General features: G+C 28.9%; 1 protein-coding gene across 1 annotated transcript; it reads left to right on the top strand.

Annotated features, from left to right (window-relative positions):
• Window positions 1-13,893: 13,893 nt before the first annotated feature.
• LOC136090913 (uncharacterized) lies at window positions 13,894-14,619 on the top strand. Its single transcript, XM_065817889.1, has one exon. It carries the CDS (start codon window positions 13,894-13,896, stop codon window positions 14,617-14,619), a length of 726 nt encoding a protein of 241 aa, XP_065673961.1.
• Window positions 14,620-15,132: the final 513 nt, after the last annotated feature.

Here is a 15,132-nt window from a genome sequence, read left to right as displayed (position 1 = left end):
ATGTTCTTAGTTTGATATCTCTAAAATATATTATATTTTTAGAATGTCAAATAAACATAGTGCAATTTTGAAGTTGTTTCGTAAATGAATGCGTCAATGTCTGAGGAACATTGTTCTTAATAAAAATATGAAAAGTATAACTTCAATAAATTGTTTTAAAAATATAGTTAAACAGTATCTTCAAAAAAATAAAAATAGTTTTTCAATTTTAAACATTAATATTCGATTAAAACACGATTTTAAAATTATTTGTCTAATGGAAACTTGGTGTAAGCGTGGTGAAACAAATGCCCAATTTGAACTAATTAATTACTCATCAGTTCATCAACCACGTGGTTTTGGTGTTGGTGGGGTGTATGTATTTTTGTTCGCAACTCAATTAGTTATAATTTACGTCACAATCTCTGTGTAAATGAAAAAGATTGTGAGTCATTATTCATTTAATTAATAAATAAGACCACAAAAAAATAATTATAAATGCCACATATAGACCTCCATCTACTAGCTTAAAAAAATTTAAAACTCATCTTAAACCATTATTAACAAATATAAATAAAACTCAAAGTCATGCCTTAGTTGGGGATTTTAACATAGACGTAATAAACCATGCTTCCAATAATAATATTAACAATCTTATAAATACTCTTCTTCAAAATAATTTATTTCCGTCAATAAACAAGCCAAGGAGAGTAGTGAACGGAAACTTTCGGCTTCGGCCGAAACCGAAACCAAAATTTCTGCTTCAACAATTTTTTTCACTTTTCCTGTTTCGGCCGAAATTTCGGTTCAAACCACAACCGAAATGAACCGAAACTTTTAAAAGATTTTTTTTAGTTTTAAAATAGAGTCAGATCATGACAGTTTCCTAATTGTAATCGTTTGTTAGTAAATCAATTTTTAATTATAACAATTGTAAAAATTTTAATTGAAATCACGTTACATAATAGTTTTAAATTACTATTCTCAAATCATTCTTAAAATGAATTAACATTTAAGTAAAGCAACCCAAACCAATAGTTTCATCAAAAGTTTCTCAGTGCTAAATTTTACAGTGGAAAATAATCGATAAAAAACTGGTTTATGGAACCATTTTACCGTGACAGGTAGTGATTTCAAACACGGAACTTGCAATATCTGCAATTTGAAAATATCTCGTGGATCGCACAATCTAAAACTTCAATCAATTAGCGGACTTTATAATATACAATAGTAACTAGAATCACATTTAAGAAGTGGTTTACTCTAAAAAATCTCTTAACTGAAAAAGCAATACAACTACCGGCAGTCCTATAAATCTCAAAAATTGATTCAAAGTTTAAAGAAGGTCTGAAGTTTCTTGTGCGACTGTGGCGCAGTGGTTAGAGCGCTTGCCTATTTAGCAGTAGATCCAGGCTCAAAACGAGCTTCGGATATGTTTTTGCGTCACGGTAGGGGAGAGTGGGGTAATGGCGAACGCGGGGTAACTCCGAACATGGTCAAAACAGCATTGTAAAAAAATAAATTCGACAATTTTTTTTTACCTGCTGAGAAGGGATCCTATGCTCAGTTCCAGACGTGCAGTAGTGTAATGAAGCTGCGGATGTTGTTCACTATAATTTGACTTTAAATTTTTCTGATAATTTTATGCAACTTTTTTCTTGAGTAACACTCTGTTGTAGCTTCTATGGAAATAAAGTCACTCCTTTTTTTTGTTTTTGTTGCATAATATAGTTTTTAGACTTAGTTATTACAATTAGCTTTTTATTCGCTATTACACAACAGTGCTTGTGATTGCCCCCCAATGTGTTCGGAATTACCCCACGTAGGCAGGGTAATTCCGAACACCAATGGTTTTATTTCTGGCATAAATTTTTATTTTATATTAAGATTTTTAAAAATTCCTTTTGAGGGTTTGTGACTGAGTAGTTAAACTAATTGATAAGCAATAAATATGATCAATTTTGTATAACTGGTGTCTTTAATTCGCATTCCCGCTTAGGTGTTCGCCAATACCCCACTCTCCCCTAATGAAGGAGGCGTGAACTTTCTGGTTAAATGCACTTCCGCGGTGCTTTGTGACAAGACCTATAGGTCTTCTTGAGGCACCTAAACAAAACAAAAAAAAAAAGTTTCATAGATTTATATTAGAATACAACATTAAAAGCAAAGTTTGGTTTGGCAAAAGTAGCAAAGAGATTCCTTCGACCTCTACCAACATCTGCCGAAGTTAAAAGGTTGTTTTTAACTGCTGGAGAAATTCTTTCAAATGAAAGAAACAGACTTTTGCCAGAAAACATAAAAAAATATGTATTTCGCAGAGAAAATACTTCAATTATTACCTTTAATTATTGAAATGTCTCGACATATTAGAGTTTTTATCAAACTATGTTACATGGTGATTGGCTAGATATATGTAAAATAGTTTTTTTTTTGCTTTAATTCGGTGATCTTAAAAGGTTCAGGGATTTTAAACAATCATTTTCAAATTTCGGCCGAAATTTCGGTTTCGGTTTCGGTTTCGGCTACGGCTTCACTGAACCGAAATTTCGGTACTTTCGGTTTCGGCTCAAATTTCGGTTTAGGTCGATCACTAAACGAGAGTGACTAACAACTCTTCTACACTTCTTGATAATATAATAACTAACAACCATCTTAATAACCGTCTTTAAACAGGCATAGTCAAAACTGACTTATCGGATCGTTTCCCAACATATCTAGTTACTATTATGTTATTTAACAGTATTCCTTCTCAATCCATTATATTTAGGCGACAGATCAATGAAAACTCGGCAAAAAAATTTCAAAATCTTTTAAAAGACAACGTTGGTTGGAATTTGGTATTGCAGTCACATGACGTTAACAACGCATATGATCTATTTTTTAATCTATTCTGTAGGCAATATGACCAAGCATTTCCTTAAAATTTTTTTTTTGTAAAAATCAAAACTGTTTTAACTCTATGGATGTCTAACGGGTTACTAAAATCTTCCAAAAAAAAAACAAAAGTTATATGATAAGTACTTGAAAAAAAAAACTTATAAAAACGAAATGACATATAAAAATTATAAAAATATATTTGAAAAAATAAAAAGGAACTCAAAAAAGCTTTATTAAAAACATGGAGTGTAGTTAAAGAAATAATAGGAAAGAAAAATTATGCGAGAAACATTCTGCCAAAAAAAACAATTGATAAAAACACAATTTATGATAAATCAATGATTGCTAAAAAACTAAACAGCTTCTTTACTAATGCTGGTCCAAATTTGGCATTAAAAATTCCTATAAATTCAACACCATTTGAATCTTATTTAAAAAATTACGATAAAGTTATGGATGAATCTAATTTAAAACTTATTGAATAGCAAACCGCCTTTTTTTACCTTAAAACTGACAAAAGTGCTAGATTTGATAAAATTAACGTTAATGTTGTAAAATCAGTATATAATATAATAGAACCCTCGTTATTTCACATATTTAATTTTTCACTTAAAAAAGGTATCGTCCCTGAAAAGCTAAAAATTGCACGAATCACGCCGATATTTAAGTCCGGAGATGACTCAAATATCTCTAATTATAAGCCAATATCTATTTTACCTTGTTTTTCAAAATTACTTGAGAGAATAATGTACAATAGGCTTTTTAATCACTTATCAGAAAACGACATGCTGTATTCAAAACAATTTGGTTTCAAAAAAAAAATTCAACGGAGCATGCAGTGGTTGAACTAGTTAATCAAATATCAAGTGCATTTAGTAGTAACTACTTTACCTTAGGAGTTTTCATTGATCTGTCAAAAGCTTTCGATACCGTTAATCATAATATACTAATAAAACTTGAACACTATGGTGTAAGAAATAACAATTTACTTTGGTTCAAAAGTTCTTTGGCTGATAGAAAACAATTTATAGTTTATGAACAAAAACAAGTATTTCCGACTGCCGTAACTTGTGGGGTTCCCCAGGGCTCTATTTTAGGATCACTGTTGTTCCGAGTGTATATTAATGATTTAAATTTAGCAACAGACCTATTAAATTGTATTCTTTTTGCAGATGACTCCAATCTTTTTTATTCCCACAGTGATATTAATACACTATTTGAAACAACAAACGAACAATTATTGAAAGTTAATGAGTGGTTCAAAAGTAATAAACTTTCTCTAAATGTGGATAAAACCAAGTTTATTTTGTACCACAAAGTTAATAAATCAAAAAATTTTCCCATCAAATTGCCTAATCTAAAAATCAATAACACTGACATTAAAAGAGAAAACTCAGTAAACTTTCTAGGCGTAATCTAAGATGAACATTTACGTTGGAGTTTACATATAAAAAAAATTTAAAATAAAATATCAAAATATTTTGCAATGATATATAGGGCTAAACCATTTTTAAACAGTAGTTCTTTAAAAGTTTATATTCCTCTTTTATTCATTGTTATTTAATTTATTGCAATTTTGCATGGACAAGTACAAACCATACAATATTAAAAAAATTGTAGTGTAAACAAAAACACGCGTGCAGAATAATTTTTGGAGCTAATAGAACTCTACCTTGTGAGCCTATTCTGCGTATACTTGGAGCATTAAATGTATATAAAATCAACTTACACCAAGTTTTAATGTTCATGTATAAAACAAATATAGAATTATCTCCTAAAATATTTCAATCCTATTTTGACAAAATAGTTCATAAATATCCAACAAAATTTTCAAGTAACCACTTTGTTGTCCCAAAATATAATTTAAAACTAACTTCATATTCAGTTCTTTATCGTGGACCCTACTTGTAGAAAATGTTTCCCAAAATTGCAAATACTCATAAAACTAGTAAAGAGCAGTTTAAAAATGAATCAAAACAGGCATTCTTACTTATGAATTTTAATATATCCGATTTTAAATGTTTTTTTAAATTAAAACTCAAATACAAAAAATAATTAATAAAAAATTTATGTCACTGAGTGTATCGACATTTTTTTTTTTTTTAATTATCTTAATTATGGTATTACCTCTCTGACATTTGCTAATTTATTTACGTTATTTCTATGAAGTAGACTAATTTATTTATGTTATTTCTATGGTGTATATTAATTTATTTACTTTTTATTTTTAAATCTTTCTTTAAACTTTTAAGTTTTAAGCAAATGATAATATCTTATTTATTTTTTCTTATTCACTTGATCTTACTCTTTCCTTAAATTTTTATTTTTTAAGTTTTTCTTTAAAAGACAAGGAATTGTTATCTATTTTACTTTTTTATTTTTTTATTTTTTTAATAAATAGTTTGTTAACTAGTTTGTTAAATAGTTTGGTATTTAATTTGTTTGGTATTTAATTTGTTTGGTATTTAATTTAGTTTGTTAAATAGTTTGGTATTTAAATATTGCGGTTTTTGTAAATACGTGAGAATAGGGCTCGGTGATAAGGCTAAATTAGTCTTCTTCTTGCCCCGCCAATATTTATTTTTATTTATGTGCTTCGAAACTGTATATATTATTTAACACCAAAAGAAAAAAAAAAAAAAAGGTAAATTGTTCGCTTGCTTAATGTGCCTAAGCAAACTGTGTCCAAGGCCGTCAATCGTTTCAAGGAGCTCGGCCACAATGATCGCCGTCCAGGAAGTGGTAGAAGACGCATCGTCAACACGTGCGCCAACCGCCAGATCATCAGGAAGCGAGTCAAGCGAAATTCGAGGGTCTCCATGCAAAAAATTGCCCGTAAAACCGGAATGAAACGTGAGTCGGTACGACAAATGGCAGATAGGGAGCTTAACCTCATGCCTTATAAGCTCCAAAAAGTTCAATAGCTCACCGAGGAAAACAAACGTGTGCGGCTCCAGAGATGTTGCCAACTCAGGCGTCGGGCGCCGTTGCTCAGCGATGGCAGCGCATCCTGTTCACGGACGAGAAGCTGTTCACCGTCGAGCAGGCGCACAATCACCAAAACGACGGGAGCTGGTCCGCTGAGGCTCCCGGCACGTCGGCCATTGTCGAACACCGCCAAAATCCGCAGTCCGTCATGGTGTGGGGCGGAATCTGCGCTAGGGGTAAGACCCCCCTCGTTTTCATGGATCAAGGAGTCAAAATCAACCAAGAAATCTACCGACGCGACATTCTCGAGACTGTGGTACTTCCGTGAGCCCAAAAGCACATTGTCGCCAGAAGACCTGCAGCCCATCGCTGAAAATTCAAGACGCGTTTGGACTTATGTATTGCCGCCGGAGGAGGCCACTTTGTAACCGGCTGAGTATAATACTGCGGAAGCTCCATGTTGTTGTTATTCATTGTTGTTTTACTTAATTTTTGTAGATTTAGTAAAAAATGATTAAAAATGTTTGTCTCCGTTTTTTCTGGTCACTCTGTATTTATGATTAATTTTTAGAAATCGGTTATTAACGGATTTTGAAAGCATGTCATTTTGATATCTAAACATGAATAACAAGTTTTGAAACACATTTAACTCATAGACATTAAGAGCTTTTAATTACCTGGGGTAACGGCTTGGAGTGGGCGTATTTATGCAAATTACATATAATTCTACTGGCTTGTTTTTGCTTAATGTATATATTTTTTAACGCTGAACGGCAAGTACTTGCCCAAGTAATATTACAATAGCTTATTTAGCTATGGATAAAAGAGTAATATAAATCTATTAAACATTTAATACTTAGTAGGTTTTAGAAATTTTGTTTTCAACTAGCGTAGTATGATTTTTCCAATTAAGATTTTCATCAAATATTATTCCTAAAATTTTAAGTGGTGAAACTCTGTTTACTATATTGTTATTTATTATTAGCTGAGGAAGTTGCAGAGGCAAATTATCTTAGCTTTACTGATATTCAAAGAGAATTTGTTTGATTTGAACCAGTCATTTAGGTTTTCCAGCTCACGATTTACTGTAAAGAAAATTTTTTTATATTGGAATGGGTATAAAAAAGATTAGTGTCATCAGCAAAAAGAACAAAATTAGGCATGTTTAAAGATAGGTAAATATTATTTACATAAACCAGAAATAGTATGGATCCAAGAATAGAGCCATGAGGAACTCCGCAACTTATTGTTTCTAACTTTGTACACGTTGAATCATAAGATATTCCTTGTTTTCTATTTTTAAGGTGACTTTGCAGCCATTTTAAGTTGCTATTTATCACTCCATATGTTTCTAGTTTGTACAAGAGAATTTTATAGTGTCAAAGGCTTTTGACAAGTCGATGAACAAACCGAGAGTATAACGTTTTTTAGCAAACCCATCCAGAATTTGACTGGCTAAATCAGTTACTGCATGTGTTGAATGCCCTTTATGGAAACCAAACTGTTTGCTGTATAAGATATTATGTTTTTCAAGATAACTATACAGTCCGTTATACATAATACGCTCAAGCAACTTTGAAAAACAAGAAAGGATAGATATAAGTCTGTAGTTAAATGGTATAGAATCGTCGCCATTGTTGTATACAGGGACTACTTTTGCTATTTTTAATTGATAATGAAAAATACCAGTTGTTATTGAAAGATTGAAGATAAGCAAAAGAGGTAATTTAATAACATCAAAAACAGCTATTAGAACATTAACATTAACATCATCAAACTCGGCACTTTTATTTATTTTAAGCGCAGTAAAGGATCCCTGAAGTTCATTTAGAGACAGTTCCGACTCATCTATTACATAGTGTGTTTTTTTTAAATAGGATTGGAATGTTTTATTTCCAGGAGTAATATCTGCTGCTAATTTTTTTCCTATGTTTATAAAAAATTTGTTGATGTTTTCACCTATTTCTTTCTTATCAAATATTTGTTTGTTCAAGGTTAGCTTTAATCTATTTGGAATAGTGGTGTTTTTTTGTAATTGTTTTTTACCTGTAACTAATTTAATTACTTCCCATGTCTTTTTACTATTTCCGATCGAATGTTCTTAGGGGTTAGAATAATGATTTTTTTTTTAATTGCTTTTTTATCCTTTCAAAATAATTTTTATACCTTTTGTATTTAATTTTATTGTTTTAAGTTATATTTTTTTAAAAATTTTCATACAACCTTTGTTTTTTTTCTGGATGATTTTCTTAGACCATTTGTCATCCACGGATTATTAAAGTTTTTGGAATAAGTCGTTTTTTTAATTTTTGGAAGGGATCTTTCGAATTGTTTAGAAAACAACCGTAAAAATAAGTTGTATGGATCATTAGCATCATTGCACTCAGTTAAAAGATTCCAATCAATTTCTGTTAATAGTTCTTGAAATTTTATAATAGATTGGTTGTTTATTTGTCTTAGATATGTTGCGAATAAATTTTTAGATTCAGGAATTAAAGAGTAATTTATAAGAAAATTTGGAAAATGATCGCTGATATTAGTTTTTAATATTCCACTTTTGATTTGGCAAGTCAAGGCAATATTAGTGATAATGTTATCAATAATTGAAAAAGTATTGCGTGTTACGCGTGTTGGTTTGTTAATTACAAGTATTAAACTGTTCTGAAGTATAAAAAATAAGTAATGATTCCTACGCTAAACGGTTTGTATTTACAAACCGTTTAGCGTAGGAATCATTATTTATTTTTTGAATATCTATGTTAAAATCACCAATTAAGTAAATATGTTTTTCAATGACTTTTGGCAATATACTTTTTAAGTGTCTTTCAAACGCTTCAAAATTACCATTAAGTGGTCTGTAAAGAGAAGTTTTAAAAATATTTTTGGTGTTCTGATTAAGAATTTCAATTGTTAACGACTCACAATTAGCGTCATTGACACTGAGGTTTAGTAATTTTCTGAAAGTAAAAGAATTAAGAATAAAAGTACATACGCCCCCGCCAATGTCGTTTTTGTGGGTTGGTGTATTGAATTATAACCTGGTAGAAAAAAATTGGAATTTAACTCATCGCCATTTTGACACCAAGTTTCTGTTAAACAGATTACACTAAAATTGTAGTTTAAGTTTTTTAAAGTTATTTTTAGGGATTCAAAATTTTTACTCATACTCCTGATGTTCAAATTTATTAATGAAAAATTGGATAATGAAGAGTTTAAATAACTGGAGGCATCACTTATATCAAAATAAACAGTATCTATTAAAAATTAATAAAATAATTCACTTCAGGGTCAAAGTCATTTGTTAAAAGTATCGTGTTTTCTCTAGTAGATATATCAAAAACATTCAAAATATTATTTTCCGCCATTTTAAAAAAAATGTATATATATATGTTACCTTTAAATATTCATTCAAAATATAAATAACTTTTTAATTTTGATTTGATTTATTATTACTAAATTTAAAGAAAGAATTTTTTGAAGTAATAATCATACCTAAGATAAACATTTTCAACATTGGATCGTCTTTTCTTCACTTCCGCTAATAATTTTTTTCTTATATCCACAGTTTCACGGGAAAAGTCTTCGTTCACATACACGTTAGTTCCTTTAAGTTTTTATGATTCTTTTAGAATTTTTATCTTGTCTTTATACCTCAAAAAATTAATAACAATTGTTCTGGAGCGTCCATTTCTTTTTAATCCTGTTCGATGACCCCGCTCTACATCTATTCCAGTTAATTCCAGTTAACCCTAATTTATTTGCAAAAAGCGATTGAATTTTTTCTTCTGTTTCATTCCAGCTTTTTTTTTCAGTTTCCAACAACCCATCAATTCTTAGATTTTTTCTTCTGGATCTATCTTCAGATATTCTTTGTTTTTCCATGATATTTTTACTAAATGATGTTTCTTTTCTTGATTTTTTGTTATTTCGTTCGTTGATACTGGCAATTTTTTTTATCGAACAACTCCTCGTGGAAATTCAAGCTCACCTTAACATCTTCTACATCATTAACTAATAACTTTATTTCGTTAGAATTATCAATAACTTTTTGTTTTACTTTTTCTAGTCTTTCATTGTATATGTTGCTCTTTGCACTTAAAATGTCTATAACAATTTTTTCTTGCTGTTTCAATATAATTGCCATTGTATTCTGAAAACATTGCTGCTGTTTCTTTTTTATATTCTAAAAACATTTCTTTTAGCATTTTTTGAATTTCAACAATTGTGACAGTCATATTTATCAAACCTTCCTGTTGTTATTTTATTATTTCTTCTTTTTTTTTGTAAATAAATATATGTTATTATAAAATTTGTTTAAAGATAAAACTTTTTTCAGCCGTAAAAAAAAAAAACACGTCCGCTTACTACAGTGCGCATTGCGCATTTTTGGTGACTTTGGTGATGGACAACGTTAACTTTTATCATTCATTATCAGATTTATATGATATTTATCACTATGATGTTTGTTTTTTACCTCAAAACTCGCTTTTTCCACAAATCCTTGTGAAGAAATATACTTGAAAATTAGGAAAACTATAAGAGGTCAAATCGCTCTAATTGAAAATAACGATCTATCAGAATGGTCTTTCAAACAACGCGAGATATAGCGAATCTTTTCTAACGCAATTTATTAATAAGGATAACATTAATAGAGGCATTTATTAATGTTATCTTTATTATCCGCGGAAGATGGGATATATATATATATATATATATATATATATATATATATATATATATATATATATATATATAAAATCATTAAAAACAAAACAAAAGCTATACATAAAATGTCTGAAAACAAAAACACCAGCTAGAGAAAAAATATAAAAAGATTACAAAAATCTTTTCGAAAAAATTCGAAAAAATTTAAAAAAAACTTACTATTCAAAATTAACTAATAAAATTAAAAATGACTCAAAAATCACTTGGAAAGTATTAAAAGAAATTACTGGAAAACAAAAAACATGCTCAAGCTCGATGCCACAAATGCTGAAAGTCGATAACAATAGCTTGTATGAACCACAAATAATAGCTCATGAATTCAATAAATATTTCACTGAAATTAGATTAACTCTGTCAAGAAAAATACCAAATACCCAAACCTGATTTTATGATTTTTTGGTACCTATTGACAAAGATATTTGCTCCGAAGAATTATCTGCCGAACTATCATTTGATGAGTTTGAAAAAGCTTTCAAATCCTTAAAAAAAAACAAAGCACCTGGTGCAGATGAAATAAACAGAAATATTGTTATAGACTGCTACGAACAATTAAAATAAATTCTTTTTGAAATTTTCAGAGCATCTTTTCATCAAGGTATTTTTCCTGAACGTTTAAAACTTGCCAGGGTTACCCCTATCCATAAAGAAGGCGACAGATCCAATATCAGTAATTATCGTCCTATCTCTGTTCTTTCTATATTTTCTAAAAATTTTAGAAAGAATTATCTTCAACAAAGTATACAATTATTTAAATTACAACAACTTATTTCATGACAATCAGTATGGTTTCAGAAAAGGGAGTTTAACTGAACATGCCATTATTCAATTTATACATTACATCTCTGAACCTTTTGAAAAATCTCAATACACACTAGGTGTTTTTATTGACGTATCAAAAGCTTTTGATACGGTCGATCACCGAATTTTAATCAAAAAAATTAAACATTATGGTTTAAACAATAAAATCTTAAAATGGTTTAAAAGCTATTTAACAAATCGAAAACAACTTGTGTATAGTAATGATGGTCAGCAAAGTGAACCCCTGAGCATAACCTGTGGTGTTCCACAAGGTTTTATTTTCGGACCACTACTATTTTAATCTATGTAAACGACTTAAACAATACTTCCAAATTGAAAAGTATAATGTTCGCTGATGATACTAATCTTTTCTTATCCCATACTGATGTTTATGAACTCTTTTCAACAACAAACAAAGAACTCAATCTCATTTCTAATTAGTTCAAAGCTAATAAATTAACTTTAAATATTAACAAAACAAAATGGATTATCTTTCACTCCTGTGCAATAAAACGTTTTTTACCAAGTAGTATGCCTCAAATTTATATTGATGAAACGATAATAAAAAGAGATACTGTTATAAAATTCTTACGTGATTATCTTGATTAAAATATTACTTGGAGAAAACATATTGATTATGTAAGCACAAAAATTTCTAAAAACATTGGCATTTTATACAAAGCCCGAAATTTTCTAAACAAAAAAAACCTAACCCAACTCTATTATTCATTTATACACAATTATATAAATTATGCAATCATCGCCTGGGGAAGTACGGATAAAAGTAAATTACAACATCTTTATCACAGTCAGAAACATGTAAATCGCGTAGTTAATTATGCGGATCGCTTTTCACATTCAAAATATTTTTTTGATTATATGAAGGTTCTAGATGTTTATAAGCTGAACGTATTTAATGTCTTGTGTTTTACTTTTATATGGAAAAACGATTTATCTTTATTTGCTTTTAACGACCTTTTTTTTTAAAACCAATAAATAAATACACATTAAGAAATTATAGTTTTTTAAATGAACCTTTTTGTAGAACTAAGTTCAATCAATTTTGTATTTTATATCGTTCACCCCATCTTTGAAATAAAATAGTATTACCAAACTTTGATCCTTCTAAAATTCTAATAAAATGTATGTAAAATGTAATTGCTAAATCTTCAGCTTATTATATATTAAAATGTGGTGTATCTTAGCATAATGTAAATACGTTAAATCTTTTACACACACACATTTTTTTTTATTTTTTTTTTTGTTATTCCCCTCCTCAAGGCCAAGAAGGCCACTACAGATGAGGAGGCTACTTATTAGTGGTTATAACCCTCTCTCAACTCTATAACTCCGAAACACGAACCTCGACGAACAAGGCAGCTGCGCAGAGAAACAAGTTGAGCACGGTACTACCAGGGACGTGGTGGGGATCGAACTCGGAATCTCTCGCTTATGAAGCGAGCGATTTATATATATATATATATATATATATATATATATATATATATATATATATATATATATGTATATATATATATATATATATATATATATATATATATATATATATATATATATATATATATATATATATATATATATATATATATATATATATATATATATATTTATATATATATATATATTTTATTTTATAAATATTTTTTATTTTATATACATACGTTATAAATATTACTTTTTAAGGTTCCGATGATAAGATCCTTATGATTTTCTTTTGGAAACCTAGCTTTATATTGTTAGTACGCTGAATTGTATTATTTGCGTAATTGTATTACGACTTATGTTTATGTATTACGGTTTATGAATCATGTAACACGACTAACATTGTAAACTTAAAATATATATATATATATATATATATATATATATATATATATATATATATATATAAACCTTTTTTTCTCCTGCATCTATATTATTTAATGAACTAAGTTTTTAAAATTTGATACTTTTAAATAAAAGAAAAAAAGCTGTATTTAAGATTCTTTAAATTGAAAATGAAAATGTAGGTAGTACAGAATTTTTAAATTGAAAACGCAATTGTGGATCGTAAAACATTTTTTGCAGGTTTGAAATTTTTTTTGAGATTGAATTAGAAAATTTTAATTTAAAAAATTCACAAAACTTTACAATATTTTGTGGTAAAGAAGAACAAAATATTGTAAAGTTTAGTGAATTTTTTAAAAACGTTAGTATTGAAGTTTGCAAAAAACGGTTTACAACGTTTGTTTTTTTTAACTTTTCTGTGTAAGCAGTATGTTTATTATTAGAATTGCAGGTTTTTAATATTATTTTTTATTATTATTTGCTAAGATAATTTTTTTTCAAACATCTCCAAGCTAATATATATATATATATTTTTAAAGTCATAAGATTATTTTATAATTTATTTTAAATGACATTTTGTTATATATAAAAATTATTTGTGTGTGCTATTTAGACTCTAAATTAGAGTAGAAAAAAAATTATATAGAAAAGATCAAAATCTTCCAAATTCGTTTAAGAATTTTTGTTACTACTTCCAATTAAAAGTGAAGTTAATGGATGATATTAAAAGTGAAGTAAATGGATGATATTAGGCTAGAAGCAGATATTAGTTTAGAAAATGGAAATGTTAATAGGCAAGTTAATCGTCGCAGAAATGAAAGAGATAGGCTTAGGCGAGATGAAATTAATAATCGACAAAATACAAGATATGCTGCTAGATACGAAAGAATGCATTGTAAAGCAAAAAGTAATACTATTCCAGATTATAATTATTTAGGAGAAATAAATTATATTTGTCAGCATTGTGGTGCTAAGAAATTTCCTGATAAAATACATTTTTTATGTTGCCAAAATGAAAAGGTAGTTATGTCGCAACCTTCACCATTTCCACAATATTTACAAGATTTATTTAAAGGAAACTATGCAGATGGAAATGCCATTCTGAATTTTTTTAAATATATCAGAATTTATAATACCTGCTTTTTTTTTGCTTCATTTAAAACTAATGTAGTTCAACCCATGAAAAATGAGCCACCATGTTTTAGAACATGTACTCAAGTTTTTTATCGTATAGGTAATCTTAGGCCAAATCAAGAATTTCCGCCGACATATTGTCAAATATACATCTATGATCCACTTGCAGCAGTAAATTTTAGAATGCAACAACGTGGTAATGATCTTTGCTTAAGTGATTTAATGTTTCGATCGCAAACTATTATTAGTGAAGAAAACCCATTTGCTCTTACATTTAAAAATATGGCTGAAGTGGAAGATGAAGAAACATCATGCAGCTATAGAAGGTAGGTGTGCACCGATGCATCGACATCGGCCTGCCAATGCATCGACCATTTAGCTGATGCATCGGTATCTGCATCGGCCTTGATAACCATCGACCGATGGTTATCAAACTTTTTAAATTTTATTTAATTATACAACTTATGGACCCAAACTATACAAAGAGAGAACTTCAAAATCAATATAGACATAAAGTATAACATATTTTAAGCATAATAGAACAAATTGCGTTATGTTAGAAAAAAATATAAATTTTTATAATGTTATGAAAAGTAATAAAATATGTTATATAAAAATAGTGAATCTATTTTTTTGTTTCCATTTCTCCAAAAAATTTCCAATTCTCATGCACAAAAGCTAGATGTTCTCCATGTTCTGCAGTTAGTCGAGATCGTGTCGATTCATAAATATTTCCCCCAGTACTAAACAATCTTTCGCTGAACACAGAAGAAGGCGGATCTCCTAAATATTTTTTTGCTAGGTATGAGAGGTCTAAAATATTATTGCCACTAGAGTGTTTCT

This window comes from Hydra vulgaris, chromosome 14 (genome assembly GCF_038396675.1).
Source record: "Hydra vulgaris chromosome 14, alternate assembly HydraT2T_AEP".
NCBI classification, from domain to species: domain Eukaryota; kingdom Metazoa; phylum Cnidaria; class Hydrozoa; order Anthoathecata; family Hydridae; genus Hydra; species Hydra vulgaris.
Note: the sequence above shows the minus strand (reverse complement) of the source record. Positions and strands in the feature narration are given on the sequence as shown.